The sequence below is a fragment of the Sus scrofa genome, chromosome 13 (assembly GCF_054392235.1).
Source record: "Sus scrofa isolate SSC_HxYL_T2T_F1_AM1 chromosome 13, Sscrofa_HxYL_maternal_Yorkshire_Landrace_v2.0, whole genome shotgun sequence".
In the NCBI taxonomy this organism is placed as follows: domain Eukaryota; kingdom Metazoa; phylum Chordata; class Mammalia; order Artiodactyla; family Suidae; genus Sus; species Sus scrofa.
In genome coordinates this window covers 175057790-175075856 of record NC_139395.1, presented here as the reverse complement: position 1 = coordinate 175075856, position 18067 = coordinate 175057790, and the positions used below count along the sequence as shown (strand labels likewise).

General features: G+C 40.6%; 1 protein-coding gene across 1 annotated transcript; it reads right to left on the bottom strand.

The window, feature by feature from the left end:
- Positions 1-1170: 1170 nt before the first annotated feature.
- Positions 1171-14942, bottom strand: CPOX (coproporphyrinogen oxidase). Its single transcript, NM_001243844.1, is given in 7 exon segments — positions 1171-2528; positions 4297-4401; positions 8178-8396; positions 10620-10761; positions 11381-11491; positions 11896-12039; positions 14338-14942. Coding segments are annotated over 7 exon segments (1326 nt in total). The 5' UTR covers positions 14855-14942; the 3' UTR covers positions 1171-2440.
- Between the last annotated feature and the right edge of the window lie 3125 nt (positions 14943-18067).

Sequence of the window (18067 nt, the reverse complement as noted above, 5' to 3'; positions counted from 1 at the left end):
TGTGGAAGGATAAATCATAAAAAAAGAGATTATTTGGCAGTCTCATCTGATGCTCTTTAACATCCATAAGTTTTTATCTCATTACTCAGTTGAATAGGTAGGTAAGCAGAGTATAGTGATGGACATAAAGTAGTGGTTAGAAATTTGCTCTAAAGCATTTATATTCCTCCCTCCAAATTCCCATCCCTGATGACCAACATACATGTGCAGACAGCAGCAGTTGGATGTTCAAGGCATTTAGAAGTGTACCCTGGACCTCCAACAGACTTAGACATCAATACAAATTTGAAACAGAAATTAACTTTGAATAGTACAATGATTTTCAAATAGTGATAAAATTCTGGTTTTTTTCCCCCATAGTATCATCTATAAGAAACATACATGATTACTGAAGAGTATGAAAAACTGATAGGCACAGAAAATTTCTGAAATTTTTCTTAGCCCAATGCCCAGACCCTAACAGCCCTAGACACAACTAAAAAGGCTGGCAGGATCTCTATGACAGGGACTTTTTACTGTAAAAGGCAAACTGAAGTTGATTTGAACATTTGTTCCTATATGCTTAATACTATGAGGTTTTTTTTTTTTTCATTTAATCAGCTTTGTTGAAATGTAAATCATACACATAATAAAATTCCATGATTTTAAGTATCAAGCTCAATGACTTCCGATAAATGTATACCATCTGGTAATCACTGCAACAATCAATACATAGAACACTTCGGTCGCCTCAAAATATTCTTTTCTTCCCTTTCACAAGCAATTCCCCAGCCCCTAGCAATCACCCCAGTTTTCTCTCATTATGAGTTTGGACTTGCTTGCGTTTTCATGCATGTAATATAACCATAAGTGAGTGCTTCTTTCACTTGGCATAATGAGTTTATGATATTCAGTCACATTGTTGCATTTATCTTTTCATTGCTGAGGAGTATTTTAACCTCTGGATATATTATAATTTGTTTATCTGTTCACCTGATGATGGGCATTTTTGGTGTTTCTAAATTTTGACTATTGAGAATAAAGCTATGAAAATTCAAGTACAAAACTTCTATTTTTCTTGGGTAAAATACCTAAGAATGAGGAGGGACCATGGCTTTAGTACTAAGAAATATTTATCGTCCCTATATCAATTATCCTGGAAAAAAAATGAAAAACACAAACATTTCTTAGTGATATTTCATAATAAAATTTATGAGTGCATCTCGTAAGACAGCTGAAGAATTCATACATTTTCTAGCCCTAGAATCCCATACAATCATATATTCAACATATTCCAAAATAATGCTTAATAACAGGTAGGAAGATTTTCTATTCCTTACAAACTTCATTATAGTATGAATAAAATACATTCATATTACTACATGAACAAAGAAGTCTTATTAAGAACTTTGTTGTGATTTTCTCGAGAGCAAAAATAAGAGTTATAGAATCTCTATTAAAAAGGACAATTTCAATTAGTCCATCTCCAAAGAAATATATTTGTAAAATGCCTATGTGCTTTTCATACTCATGTCTGCTTTAATTAAAGAAGTAAACATTTCTCATTTCCCTAACGAGAAGCATTTCTAAATTCACATCCCCAGGATTGTTCTTAGTCTACACCTCCATATAGAAATGTCTGGAACAGAAATCTTTACAAATCAGAATCCAAGGTTATAAGCTTTCACATTCAAAGGTACAGAGAACCCCAACATCAACAAATTGTAGTTCCTAAACATTACAACTTAATGTCTCTTGTTTAAATAACGGTGATGTCACTTTAGAGTTAACAACTACAGGTAATCATTCCATTGTAACACAGAGATTAAGAACATTTCAAGTGTTTCTAAATACCTATCATTATAAAGATGAATATTTTATAATATTACGATCTCTAGAGAAAGGTATAAAAATTATGATCAATGACTGAAGAAAACTTCAGTAATGACAAAGTGAAGTTTTTACCTTCATTTCCAGTTGCATTCTAAAATTACTAGTAAGTCTCACTGAATTAAGGAAAATAAAATTTATTCCACAACAGATTTATGTGGCAGAAACTAAACCTTTAAAACATATATGAAACAAAAATAACATAAGACGTTTCCTATACAAACTGTAGTATTTAGATCCCCTTGACCAATTCTTGTACACTCTATGTCATTGTTTGTAAACTAGTCATATAAAATGATTCCAAAGGTATAAATGAGTTTTTTATATCAACCAATTGATTCTGACAGCTGTCATCTCACCAACCCATCACCAACAGCAACCAAGAGAACCTTGTGATGCTTAAATTACATTTCACCACCTGTCAAAGAGGCAGACTCCAGGGTGGAGAAGACCGGCGCTCTAAGACACAGGAAACTACTACGTGCCACACAGTGGTGGTGGTGATGCCGGTCAGTGGAGTGGGGGTACACACTGTGTGTCCCCAAACCCCAGGAAGGCTGCTCTGCCTGCATCAATGCACCCAGTCCCTCGGATGGCGCAGAACTTCCAGAATTTCAGCTTCTTTGGAGTTCTCTGAGGGTGAATGCATGTACTCCCATCTATGCAGATCCAAAAGAAAAACAAATATGTAACAGCATTTAAAAAAATAGCACGCGTACCTCTTTATCTAAAATAAATGAAAAATTCTAGAGGAGTAAAAAAAAAAAAATCTTTTAAAAAATATTTGCTGCTAAAGAAATCAAGTTTCTTAATAATTCCTGGGCATACTTCGGCTAACATTCATATTCCAGAGCTAAAATATACTTTCACTATAAACCAGGGTTTTATGAAGTATAGAACTTCAGATGATCCATGGCAAACTTTTTTTAGCTTAATAACTCATGTACTTATTTGAATGTGTTACTTTCTATTTGTGACAACAATACTGGTTTGTCTTTAATTGTCTTGGAAAAATAAGATAATAAATACTATCAGTATAAATATATAAAATTTAATTAATGCCTCAGATTACATACAAACATACAAGTATGGTCAAAATGGTCAAGATGTAGGATGAAATCTGGCAAATGATGGTTTAGACTGGGGGTTGGCAAACTTTTCCTGTAAAGAGCCACATACTAAATATTTTGGGCTTTGGGGGCCACATACATATTGAATAGTCCTTTTATATAGTTCTTTTTTGTTTTTAATAATCCTTTAAAAATGTAAATTCCATTCTTAGCTCAAGGGCTATGCATAAACACATCACAAGTGGACCTAGATTTGTCCAGACGCTTTAAGTTTGCAGATCCCTGGTGCAGACTTTAAGAAGTTAAGAATGACCTGTTGTGTTAATGTTATTCAATTCAGCAAGGGACTGACTTTTAACCCACCCACATCTGAAGCTTGGAATGCGCATTACAATTAGAGGCCAGCTGTGATCAGGTAGACTACCTGAGGCCTTAAAAACTCATTTCTACTTTTTAATCACATTTTGCCTCTAGGGCAGTGGGAACATCTAACAGTTATGTGCCTGAGCTTCCCAGGACATGAGATTCCAAGAATACTAGTTAAACGAGGGCAGAGCCAATGCTATTCTAAACATGTTGGGTATTGATCTCCCAAGGCTTGATCTGGACAGCAGAATGCAGCAAGGCAGAGAGACCTTCAGTCCAGCCAGTAGTCAGTTCTTATTTGGACACAAATGCATGGAGAAAAGAAGACTCTAGCTCTTCTAAAACCGACAGTAATATGCTTTTTTCTGATCTTTTCTATTTTACTCTGGACGCACACCATTCTCACTTTCTCATAGCCAAAAAAAGCCAACTGTAGGTCTTTATTAACCTAATAGCACCGACATAAATACACTTTAAAACTCCCCAGAGATTCCATTAACCTTTACAGAAGCTCACCAAAGCAGCACGCAAAGTGCGTGCAAAGAGAAAGCCAAGAATCTGAATTGATCCCTCATACTTTCACATAAGCTTAATGCTTCAGAGAACGACATTTCCCCACACGTGCAATCATTTTGAATAAAATTAAGTTTATAAAAAACTGAGATGTTCGTATAAATCTGCCTCACCCATAGCTCTTCCGAGAAAATTACCAAATAGGGAAGGTCAATCTGACACCCTAGACACCACCATACACCCTACCCTTCTCACTCCCTCTACCCCTTCCTTGCTCTGACACATAAACCCTATCATTTATCCTGCCACCACTTAAAAAAACCAATTTGATTTTCCTTAACTGTGTGCCTATTATTTTCTTATAAAGGCAGCAAAGTCAAAATTAATGAGAAATTTGTAGTGTCAATGTTCACGTTTGTGGGGGTTTAGAGGACTGGGGGTGGGGTGAGGAATAATTATTAGGATGAGTTTGTCTTACCGGGCAGTTAAAGGTAAAGACATCAAGATGCTTTCAATTCTGGATCCTGGAGTGAAGAGGCCAAACTTTGTACCTCGATCATACAGCAGGTTAAATTCTACATACCTGACATAAAGACATCAAATAACATTAAGGGCTGGCTGAGTAAACTCTTTCCAAGCTTAGTCCATAACAAATACTTAAAGGGGCAGGGAGCATCTTCCCACCACCCACCCCCAATCAGCTGGAGTTGGCACAGGGACACTCTAGTCAGCTGAGTTTTCTCCATCTGGACAGGAATAAATAAAAGGGCATTATATCCAACAGACAATAGGATATAGATTCGGCCTCTACATAGAGCAGTTACGAAACAACAAGGTTATGTTTTCCAATAAATAAACTGAATGAACACAAAGCTTAGAACCTGAAGACACAAAAACACTTAAGAAAAGGACAGAAAAGCTCTTTCTGGCCCTCCCCTACAGTCTGAGATGCTTCAGAACCAGAGACTTCATTTCACTGCTAATAACTCACATGTACTAGGACAGTGTAAAACTCTTGGAATGAAAAGCCAAGTACAGATAATAGAAATCTATTAATAATTACCAATACGGTCTAGATATTTCCTTCTCTTAAAATAGTTAACAGCATTAATAAGCAATCATATAATTCAGTCTTCCTGCAGATCAATAGCAAATGTCATAATAAAAGGTAGCAGTGATTGAGTTGCAGTGCTCAGTTTTATTTTCTTAGAAAAATATCTTTAATATCAACTAAAACCTAGTTAAGGATGTTAGCTTTGCATCAATTGCCGGAGTCATATTTAAACTCTGTCTAGCTTAAACACCTGCCATTGCCTTTAACAACATGAGATCCTTTGCAAAAGGGTCTCTTCTCAGGAGTTCCTGGCGTGGAACAGCAGAAACAAATCCGACTAGAAATCATGAGGTTTCGGGTTCGATCCCTGGCCTCGCTCAGGGGGTTAAGGATCCAGCATTGCTGTGAGCTGTGGTGTAGGTCAAAGACACGGCTCGGATCTGGCATTGCTGTAGCTGTGGTGTAGGCTGGTAGCAACAGCTCCGATTAGACTCCTAGCCTGGGCACCTCCATATGCCACGGGTGAGGCCCTAAAAAGACAGAAAGAAAAAAAAAAGATGGCTCTGATTCTCTATTTGTACTGATGTATTTTTCGAAGCCCCCTGTAAGGAGCTCAAAGGTGAGCTTCTGCAAGATCCCTGTGCTGCTTTCCTGTTTTGAGCGAACAATGCTCCTCTCTTTCCGTTAGCCTTTGACTCCCACCAGGTTTTGCTTAGATCTAATCTTCCTGATCCTTTCCATATATCTATCCCCCTGAGCACCTGTAAACTATGAACCTTAACCATTCCCTTCAATTTAACTAATATCTAAGTTGTGTCCTGTTTTACTTTCCCAAAATGCAACCAAACAAGTTAAAGATCTTTAGTTTCTGTCCTCCTATGAAAAAGAAGACTAGAGGTTCAAGGTCTGGGGAGAGAAGAGTAGTAACTGAGGACAGGAGACTGAGATTGCCAAGGAAGAGGCTGTAAAGTCAAAATGGAAGCAGCCTGACCACTGCAGGGGAAAGTCATGTTAGGGCAGGAGGAAGTGGGGAAGAGTAATACAGATATTAGGTTATGAGTGCCGTGTAAGAAAGTGAAGACGGCCGATAACCACAGCAAAGAGCTGGGGTTATCTCAGGCCCCAGAGCTGACTGCCGTGTTAAGGCCCAAAGATAAAAGTGGCAGAAGAAACCTCCCTTTGAAAGTACAGTCGCCCACCGCACCACAGAAAATTAACCTAACACCCCACACTTCTGCCTAATTCAAAACTCATGAACATGCATTGATACACACAAATGGAACTTTCAAAATATGTTGTCAATTAATAATAAAAACAAAACAAAACATTACTCCCATGTCTAAGGCGTTTTGAAGGCTTTACCTCATTAGTATTCACATAACCGGCCGGCTTTGCATATGAAACCTTATGCAAAATTATAATGTGGCTTTGCAAAACCTATACAAAACACAGAACACTGCACTTTCCACAGAGTTGTAAATTATCCTCTTAGGATAGTCTTCCCCACTCAGCTGTGAGCTTCTTTCCCCAGCATAGGGCCAAGTCATAGGAGGCACATGATAAATGTCAAGTGAAAGGAAAGGAGTTCTAAAGGTGTATTTGCGAAATCAAGGGATGGAAAAAAAAAAGTCCTAAAACAAATGCGTTAAGAAAATTCTAACGGAAACTTGATTCTCATTTTTCCCAAGTTTATAAATAGGGAGCAATCAAGCACAGGCAGTTCTAAGAAAAGATAAACAGCAAACATTTATCTTTAGATTTGGAACATCATCTAAGTTGACCTTTTTAGAGCATTAGCTTCATATGCCTGAGACAGAATTAACATAAATGAGGAAATCCATTGTATAGCCATGGACCTACTAGTAGGGCACATGCAATTAAAATGAAAATGACAAAAAAAAAAAAAAAAAAAAAAAAAAAAAGGAGTTCCCGTCGTGGCGCAGTGGTTAACGAATCCGACTAGGAACCATGAGGTTGCGGGTTCGGTCCCTGCCCTTGCTCAGTGGGTTAACGATCCGGCGTTGCCATGAGCTGTGGTGTAGGTTGCAGACGCGGCTCGGATCCCGCGGTGCTGTGGCTCTGGCGTAGGCTGGTGGCCACAGCTCCGATTCAACCCCTAGCCTGGGAACCTCCATATGCCGCGGGAGTGGCCCAAGAAATAGCAACAACAACAACAACAACAAAAAGACAAAAAAAAAAAAAAAAAAAAAAAAAATGAAAATGAGATTTACAAGGAGATCCTCCTGAGTAGCATTGAGAACTATGTCTAGATACTCATGTTGCAACAGAACAAAGGGTGGGGGAAAAATGTATACACGTAAGGATAACTTGATCCCCTTGCTGTACAGTGGGAAAAAATAAATAAATTAATAAAAAGCTTAAAAAAATAAAAAACTAAAATAAAAATTATTTTCAAGGCTGAAAAAAAAATGAAAATGAGCAACTGATGTGAGCTGGAAGAGTAAGTAACCAGAGCTGATTCACAATCACACCCTAGCTGAAAATGATCTCACCCTGGTCACCCAACCGAGCTCACCAAGGGCTGTGCACACAGCAAGGTGGCTAAGGTAAGCACCATGGTCAGACACATGAACTACTTAACTTCCTTCATGTCTAAGTGAATCTGTAAGTTCTGAAGTCATGACCTGGTTGCACATCTGGGATCTTCTATTTATTTACCAGCTCTGTAAACTCAGGCAAGGGACTGACTTTGCTGAAACCAAGTTCATTCATCTGTAAGATGATGATAATTACACCAATCTCACAGGTTTGTGATGAGCATTCATTGCAAACTCCCTAACACAGTGGCCAGCACATATTAATAATTCCATAGTTAGTAAATATTAAGTGTAAACAATTTCTAAAATTATTTTCATTATAACAACTCCCATGAAAACCTAAAGATAAATGAAAAAAGGTGTGACTCCAAATTTACAAAGCAGCAAAAACATGACATGATAACCCTATCTCGGCCTAAAGGCCAGAAGGTATTTTTAGAAGACAAACTACAAGAAATCAGCTGAATTAAATTCAGCAAATACTTAGTACATGCTTAATATAAGTAACTACGGTATAGACAAACTTTGCTCTTTTTATAATACTATTTTACACAATGTTTTTAATTCATTTAACATTCATCTAGCTATGAAAAGAAATTAGAGTATTAACACAACTCTGACAAAGTATCTGTCTAAGACAACACAGCACCTCTATTATATTATAACCATTATTATTATGGCTGCTCCACATTCTCCGTACTTCCTGAATTATGCAATGAGACAGTTCATTCTCCATTGCTAACTCACCGTCCTCTCCGGAGCTGCTGCCACAACTTCTCCTGGGGGGTGAAGGAGTCATTACAGTGCTTTTTCACAAGGGGAATATAAGAAGGAATGATGGCCTGGGTACAGCTCTGCACAAATCGGAATACCTCCTCCTTGGATGGAGAGTCAAGGTCATCAAAAAAGATACCACCAATGCCTCTCCGCTCCCCACGGTGGGCTATAAAAAAGTAATCATCACACCTGGAAAACAGAGCAAGGCCAAAGCAGAGACCAAAAGCAGAAGAAAAAAAAAAAAAAAAAAGACATGAAAATCAATGTGAGCGTTTTAGCTTAGAGCACTTTCCTTAACCAATGCCAGCATAGCGCCCTTACTTTTTGTCCAAGTCTGAAAATGTAATTAGGGCTTTAGACAGATTTCCTGCAACTATCATCAACCACAGAAAATGTTCATACTTTTATCTGCAAAGCAAGTAAGCAATTTAACATATCTATCTAAAGAAGTAGCACTCTAAGATCTTTACTGAAAAGAAAAACAGAGCCCACTACAAATACTGTATTTCTTAATGATGCTGTTGCCCTCAGAAGCACTGCTGCTTTTGCAAGAGGCAGGAATCCTCTACCACAATGACCAAAACCAGGCCCATGACTGGGTGCCAACCCCTAAGCTGGCTGAATCAGTTCTTATTCACCAAAGGAAGGTTCACAGTAAATTATCCCTAAAGTCTCTTGCAGCAATAGATTTGATGGCTCAGTAGCATGCATGACTCAGAGAAGGGCTGGTGGAAGGAAATGTTCAGAGAATTAGAGTCTTCAGAACATTAAAGGTTGCCCTTGCGAGCCAGCACACTATCAACCTGTGCTTGAGTCTCCCCCTGTCTGTGCCCAATAGAGCAGATTTCCTAAGTCACTTTCTAATTGTTAACTTTGTAGAACAGTTTACATTGTGGAAATAGTTCTTTTCATGATCTCTATAAATGAGGGTCTGTAAATAGAAAAATCGTACAAACAAAAGCTAAAAGTTACTGCAACTGCTGTGTTAAAAATAGCCTTGGAGTTCCTGTTGAGGCTCAGTGGGTGAAGAACCTGACTAGTATCCATGAGGTCTTGGGTTCAATCCCTGGCCTCACTCAGTGAGGGGATCTGGCGTTGCTGTGAGGTGCTGTGTAGACCGGCAGCTGCAGTTCCGATTCAACCTCTAGCCCGGGTACTTCCATGTGCTGTAGGTTCAGCCCTAAAAAAGCAAAAAAAAAAAAAAAAAAAAAAAAAAAAGGCATTAATAGCTTAAAGTTTTTTTAAAATGGGGGACGGGGGGGAGGGAGCAGATACAAATCCCTAGAACCAATGTACTGGTATAATTCACTTTATTCACCTTGATTATGACTTCATGGCTTTTCTTCACAGGTACATTTTATGGACAGAGTTAAATTATGTCGTGAGCAAGGCTGTAAAGCCACCTTTAACTAATTTATATTATTTAATCCCTTCATGAGATTATGAAATTATGAGATTTACTAAATACTCAAACTAAACACTTTTTAGCTATCCTGCATCCTAAATATTTTATTAATATTATTTAGATAAAGTCCTTCAGTAACAGCAATAAAAGGAAACAAAAAAAAAAAGAGAAAGTCTACCCCACAAATCCTCCTCCTGAAAGGAACTCATTTGTAAGAGGAAAACAACCCTTCTTACATCTCTGTGTCCATGGCTGTGCAGTTTTCAGGGATAATATCAAATCAAAAGGAGATTACTTACTGTCTTATCTTTTTGGAGGATTTAAAAGCTAAACTCTCTATTCTTCATAAATGACATCAAGATTCCAAAAATATTTGCTCTAGAAGCAAAGCCAAAACAAACAAAAAACCCAAACCATTTCTGTTTCTCTTTTTTCTAGAATGACAAGTAGCTCCAAGCAGTGCTGAATACTTTATTCTTACTACAACCTCTGTACAGACTTCATTTCACATCTACCAAATATCTTGGTCTCCTCACAATTCTTTTCTTAATCATTAGAGTTTCTTTCACAAGAAACTTTCACAAAGTTTGCCATCCTACTTTTCTCCTTGTCCAAAATCCCCAGTGTATTTGCATCTCTCCTAATTGTTCTCCATCCCTTCCTATGCCCTAAAACATTCTCATGGCAACAATCAAGATGATAATCCTCATGTGGGATGAGAATTTAATATCCCCTCTAGTATTAAAAGTCTCTGATTCTCAGACATACATCACCTTCAAGTTTATCATCTGTGATCAAAAAAGATGCTGCTATCCAATTTTTATCATAGATATTCAAATATTCCTAAGAAAGTGACTTATTAAAACTACTTAAGACTGATATCTCACTTCTGGTGGGCAAAGAATAGTTCAACCTTCCTAAGTTGAAAAAGATACATAGTAGTGCCTTTAGGACCTACAGAAGGAATGGAAAACACTTTAGAGGTCAAGTTCAATACTTTTACTTACCATTTTTTATATTTGGGGTAGAGATCTGGACCATGCTGGTCACAAGCCTCCTTTAGAGTCCTATGAAAATGGACTGCATCCTCTTGGTTCAAGTATGTTGGGGTAAGGTCACATCCACCACCAAACCACCACTGCTTGTTACCTACCAAATCAAGACATGTGATTCTGATGTAAACTTTGAGATGCAGCACATTATTCAAAAGGAAAAGTTAAATACACTGTTTTAAATGCCATCACCTGCAGAGACACCAACAGGAGTGGCATCCACTGCCCAGGGGCTCTGTCAGGGTAACAGCTGGCCCAGCCAATGGAAAACTCAGGGTGGACCTAGACCAACATAACCAACCATGATCATCTTAAGCCCACTGATAATGCACTGGTGACTGGCAAAGCAACACATTTGGAAGATATTTTCCAAAAGCAAGTTCTCAGTGTCAGCTTAACCTTGCACATGAGGCTTTCCTTTGGATGTCATGAATTTGTATTTTCAAAGAACCCCATGTACACTTTAAGTTTGGGTTCATCCAATCATTCCTTGTATGTTGGAGGAAATATGGGGACATCAGACTCCGGCCAATACCACTTTCACTTTTCACATCTAATGCATAATCTATTGCACCTGCCAAGGAATAAGACTTCACATGCCTTCTGAAAAACGTGGTTCAGACTGTATTTGTTGTGATTTGGATGTTAGGCCCCCAATCTGTTTTAAAATACATATTTTGCTTAAGAATACTTTCTACGGCTCCAGAGACCCTTACCATCGGCTTCTTCGATTTCAAAGTATCTGTAGTTGAAATGGATAGTAGGAGCATGAGGATTCTTGGGGTGGATAACAGAGCTCACACCCATAGCAGAAAATGGTAGTTTACCTGGAAAGTAAAACACATAGTGAGCTGCACTCCATCACCTGACTTGACACAAATTAACTCCAATATGGTTTCTGAATCAAATTTCAAAGACTGTTGTTTGTTTTGTTTTTTGTGGCATGCAGAAGTTCCAGGGCCAGGGGCCGAATCCATGCAACAGCAGGGACCGAATCCTGGGCCACAAGAGTGACAATGCCAAATCTTTAACCTACTAGACTACTAGGGAATTGTAAGCCTACTTTTTAATTTGTCTCAAAATATAATTCTTAAAAAGTAATTGTGAACATGTTCATCTGGCATAGGCACCCAAATGTAATTTTACAGAAGCAATATTTATTTTATCAATAAAACTTATGGGGAGAAGAGTTTTGCAGGGCTATTAAAGGCTGTGAGATTGTCTGATTTACCATCTTTTGTCTTCAGCATTTTTCCTCTGCTTCTCATTTGTTTTGCTGCTTCCTCAGAAAGATTTCCATGAACGACAGAAATGCTCACCCCAGCCTTTTCAAAAACATGCCCGTCTTGAAGTACACAGCTGATGCCACCACCTCCTGTTTATAGCAATGTAAAATGAGGAGAGAATGTAAGGGTACATGAAAAATTAAAAACAACTGTTACATGAAGGTGGGATTAGGAGTTATTTCCCCCCTCTATTTTCCAAATCTTCCACAATACCAGTATATTTATAATTTTTAAGTACAATAAAATTAGATAACCAGCTTAGCTCTGACAGTTGCTACTGACAGCAGGTGAATATTTTAACACCCTACTCCACCATTTTGTCTACACCCTTATGTCATCATCTAAAATCAATCACTGGAAAAGTTTACCTTCAAATAACACTGTCCAGAATGGCATTGACTGGATAAGAGAAAAAGTTAAGATTAAAAACAGGAATGAGGAGTTCCCGTCATGGCTTAGTAGCTAACGAATCCAACTAGGAACCATGAGGTTTCAGTTCAATCCCTGGCCTTGCTCAGTGGGTTAAGGATCCGGCGTTGCCATGAGCTGTGGTGTAGGTCACAGATACTGTTCGGATCTGGCGTTGCTGTGGCTCTGGCGTAGGTCGGTGGCAACAGCTCCGATTAAACCCCTTGCCTGGGAACCTCCATATGCCATGTGTGAGGCCCTAAAAAAAAGTCAAATAAATAAATAAATAAAATAAAAACAGGAATGAGTATATTTGAAGGGAGTTCTGTTTTTACCAAATTTAGGAGCACCATATTGTTTCAAATGTTTTTTTTTTTTTCTCAGTGTGCTCTTTTGCCTTTTAATTTTGTTTACAGGTAATTAAAAAACAGTAAATATTTGAATGCTTAAGGGGTTCAGAAGCTTAAACTGAGTGAGACACACATTAACATTTAAGTATCTGCGCTTTAGATGATGGTTTGTTTTTTAAGACATTAGAGTTAGCACAAGAGCAGTTGTTTCATGAAACTTCATGTCTGGCTTATTTTATTTCTAAGAATTTTTAGAGCTGGATGGGACATAAGATGATCCAGTACAACACCTGTATATTTCAAATGAGAAAACTGAGGCACCAAAAAGCAAAACACCTCCAAAAACACACAGCTAGCAAGTGGCCCAAACTATTGTCTCAATGCATTCTAAGTGTCAAACAATTTTCAGTACTTCACATATATTCAACTTATTTTATTCCTAGAATACGTTTATGCATTATTCATAATCTCATTTCATAGATGAGGAAACAGGCACAAAAAAAGTAACTGCTGAAGGTCACACAGCTAGTCTAGTATTTACAGTTGTGAATTGGTTCAACAGTCTTAAAAATATTACAAAATGGAAAACCAGATTTAATTTCATTTAAAATAAATGTTTGGGGAGTTCCCATTGTGGCTCAGCATTAACAAACCCAACTAGTATCCATGAAGATGCGGGTTCAATCTCTGGCCTTGCTCAGTGGGTTAAGGATCCGGCATTGCCATGAGCTGTGGGGTAGGTTGAAGACTCGGGTCAGATTCCACATTGCTGCAGCTGAGGTGTAAACCAGCAGTGGCAGCTCCGATTCAACCTCTAGCCTGGGAACCTCCATATGCCACAGGTGCAGCCCTAAAAAGCAAAAAAAATAAAATAATAAAATAAATGTGGCATATCACAGCCCAAAATCAGCTAATGAGAAGTTGTTGTTAGTATTCCCAGGTAAGAAGAATCAGAAATACTTTAAATTTATGACCAAGATGTAGGGTTCCACTGCATAGGCAATAACATGGTCATGAATATAGGACTCTGTAAAAACTTGGTTTTAATACTGAAGTATTTTGCCAGTGGAGGTAAAGATTTTCCTGGCAGGCAATCTGATGGCGCATCTGGCAGAACTACTGACAAGCTGAATCAAATACTTCTTGCACAACCTGGGGAAAGGACATAAGGACACAGTAACTCCCTCAGCTGGAGGAGACCAGAGACCGGCTTACACTTAGTAAAGAGGAGCTAGCTTTTTTTTTTTTTCCCAGCTCCAAAGGAGATAGGGTAAACGCACCCAGAGAAGCAGATGAAATGTGAAAAAAAATCTATGCTCAATTACAACCTAGGACATCCAAGTTTGTTGGCTAAAAGCGACCTACTGATTTCTACGGAAAATGCCATTATAAAATTGAGAAGATTTAAAAAATGTCCAGTACTAGAGTGACAGCCGATCTAGGTCCACAAATCCAAGCTGAGGGCTGATGACCCTGTCAGTGTCAGTCTTTTTAACTGTGTCCCTTTTAACCCAGCAAAGGCTGTTACAGGTACCCTTTCCTTACTTCCATCCCCTATTCTGAGTCATTTACTACCAGCCTGACCTCTTTTCCCTATCTCCACCTCCCTCTAGGGGCCGACCTCCTCACCTTCTTTCCTCTCCCACCGATCCACAGAGAAGCGGGCACCCCCATCCACCTGTGCCAACGCCTGGCACACCTGGGCCTGGGTCTCCAGTATCAACAGCTCCATCTTGGTTTTCATGTCCTCCGGCCTAGTCCGCAGCTCGCTCAGGTCAGTCACAGGCGGGGCCATGAAGCAGCTGCAGCGGCGGGCTAGTTCGTCGTCGTCTTCCTCCGGTTTCCCGGGCAAGGTGCTCGGCGTCCCCGAGCTCTTGCGCACCATCTCCGCACGCTCCACCTGCCCGAAGGCGGCAGCGGCCAGCCCTGCCAGCCCCGCTAGCCCCGCCGCCACCCCGGTCCTCAGCCGGGGGCTGCCTCCCGTCGTGGGGCCGTGCCCCAGCCCGCGGCTCTGCTGGGGGCAAGTGGTGCCAGGCGGCCGGCAGAGGCGTCCCACAGCATAGCGCCGGGACCAAGCGCTTAGCTCTCCGCAGCCGGCACGCGCCGCACGCCAGCAGGGGCCCGCGCTCAGCCCGCCCAAGTGCATAGCCCCGCTCCCGCGCTGTCACCCCGGACAGTGCCCGCCTCCCAGAGAGCGGCCCTTGTGCTCCCTGGGGTCCTAAAGAGCGAGCAGCGCCGGGTGAAGGAACTTTTGCGGGAGAAGAGCTACTACCGGGTCGGCTTGCCAGCGGCAGGCGGGAGGCGGGGGATGCCGGGAGCTGTAGTTCTGTCTCCTATCGCCGCCTGCAGGGGCGCACCCGGGAGATAAAAGAATCCACCGCCGCCAGAAGGGCGGGTCCCACGGGAAGAGAACCGGGTGGCGGTGGTAGGAGAGGGCCGTGGAAGCGCTGGAAGAGATAAAAGAAGCCTTCTTGTCACGTACAACCTCTGGTCTGTGGTTCAGCCAGCCACAGGGAGAAGGCAAAGTAGGGCTGGACGGACTGAGGACTAACCTGGGCAGAAATATGCCCAGAGACTCCTGCCCTGACTTACAACTTTTAAACAGCATTGCAAATTCTGGTTCTTTTTATGTATAGAAGGTCCCGGATCCAGTCCTCTAAATCTTCTAAAATTTGTAGGATTGGTGGGGGCGGAGCCTGGGAAACTCCTAACCTATGGGCTAGTTTTTCAAAGGAGTCAGAAAAGCTAATGAAAATGGTCCTAAGAAAATCCTAGGAAAAGATTTTCTGCGATCAACACCATAGCACATTTCTATCATTAAAATCTTCCCAGGCCTTGCTCCTACAGTGTACAATTGATTGTTCTAGCAATAGGAAAAGCAAAAGTGTTTTTCTAAACCAGCATAAAACTCATGACCTGTTGTATTTGGGTGATCGAGGAATAAGAAACTTTAAAATATTTATCATCCTGCAGTTGTAGGGTGCTGCCAAATATATCTCACGTTTAATACTCCCAATAACTCCTGTAAACTAGGCAGGACACACTCCTCCTTATTCCCCAAAACACATGAGCGCAGGCGCGCGCGCACACGCACGCACACACACACACACACATGCTTTTAAAGAAATGAGAAACGAAGCTAACATAGATTTCATAGTTGTTGTTGTTTTTTTCCCCTGTAACCGTACCACAGTTCCATGTTGTCTGCATATGAGTGTAAGAACAATTGTCATGGGCTCCTTTGTCCCTTAAATCTCCAGGATGATTTTCATTTCAAGCAGCAGATAATTATTTAAGCCACCAGTGGTAGTTTCTACAAGCTTTTTCTTAGTGGCTAGATGTAATTATGGAACTTCCATGGCTACATGTCTGACCAGTTGTTTAGGGCAGTGTATTTTATCCAATTACAGCAGCATCTGGCAGCTCTCACATGGGAGCAGAGTGTTAGCTGGGTGGGCAAGCCTAACTCTCTAGAGATTCAGTAAATGGTAAAAGCTTAGATTAAGAAGTGATTAAACTGCTTTGGAGGATGCTTTACCTGTGAGACTGAGTTGGCAAAGGAAATATAAAAATTACCATTCTAGAATGTGGCCACTGCAAGGAATGTGGGGACTGAGTGAGCACTAAGAGGGGACCAAACCCAGCCCAGAAGCCTGGCAGTTCCTTTGGCAGGGGAGACACCAGAACTGAGCAACCTGGAGAAGGTTCAGCCTTCAACAAAGTGAGGGAGGGTCTGGGAGTTCTTTGGGAGAGGAATAAAGAAACATTAAGTAGGGGAAGAAAAAGGAGTTCCCTTTGTGACTCAAGGGGCTGAGAACCTGATATAGTGTCTGTGAGGATGTGAGTTGGATCCCTGGCCTCCCTCGGTAGTTAAGTATCCGTCATTGCCACAAGCAACATAGGCTATAGATGTGGCTCAGATATCTTGTTACTGTGGCTGTGGCATAGGCCAGCAGCTGTAGCTGTGATTTGACCCCTGGTCTAGGAACTTCCATATGCTGCAGAGGCGGCTGAAGAAAGAGAAAAGGAAGGAAGGAAGAAGGAAGGGAGGGAAGGAGAGGAAGAAAGAAAGAATGTTAGTTGAGCATCAACCCTTCTTGACTAATCTAGACCATTGAAAAGAATACCTGGAGTTCCCACCATCATGGCTCAGCAGTTACCGAACCCTACTAGCATCCATAAGATTGCGGGTTCAGTCCTTGGCCTCGCTCAGTGAGTTAAGGATCCGGCATTGCCCTGAGCTGTGGCGTAGGTTGCAGACACGGCTGGGATCTGGCGTTGTGTGGTTGTGGTATAGGCTGGTGGCTACAGCTCGGATTTTATCCCTGGCCTGGGAGCCTCCATATGTCATGAGTGTGGCCCTAAAAAGATGAATGAAAGAAAGAAAGAAAGAAAGAAAGAAAGGAAGAAAGGAAGGAAGGAAGGAAGGAAGGAAGGAAGGAAGGAAGGAAGGAAGGAAGGAAAAAGAAAGAGAGAGGAAAGAAAACCTCAAGGTATAAGAGAGGAGATGAAGGGCAGGTGATGTTTGTGTTCAGAGAAGAGAGATACACAGGGCAGCTGGGGGCCTCAACTCCAGCAGGGATACCCTCGCTGCATCCTGGGTCCAAGGCCTGTGCACCTGCCCATCACTTGGTCACTCCTAATTCTATTCCTGCCAACCTTTCTCTACCTTGCCAACCTCGTGTGCCTTTCCCCTGAGTTTGCCCCTACCTAAACACTTGTCCCACAGACAACATGTCTGTCTGCCCCCCTATACCTTGAGCTTCATGAGATCAGGGTCTTTGTATCCCCAGCACCTACCACAGTGCCTGGCATGTGGTTGGCTCTGAATGTATATAGAATGACAGAACAGAGAGTAGTCTGAGCAGAAGAAACTGTCAGATGCTCAGAAGGAATTGAGAAGAGTGTTGTGAGACAGTGAGATTGGGGAAGGGAGTGAGGGTCAAATGGGTGAAGGGGGTCAAAAGATACAAACTTTGAGTCATAAAATAAATAAGTCCTGGGGATGTAAGACACAGGATGGTGACTAGAGTTAGCAATATTACATTGTATTTTTGAAAGTTGCTAAGAGAGATCTTAAAAGCCTTATCACAAGAAAAAAATTATAACTATATAAAAAAATTAACCAGTATATTGTAGCAATCATTTTGTAATTGATAGATATATCAAATCATCGTCATACACTCGAAATTAATTTAATATGTCACTTATACCTCAATTTTAAAAGAAACAGAAAAAAAAACTGTCACTTAAGGAAGGGTTTGTTTGCCTCTTCTAGATGTGTATGATAGGGTTTACTGCACCTGGTAGTGATATGCGAACTTCATTAATGAAAAGGAATCTCTCTGGCCCATTTTTC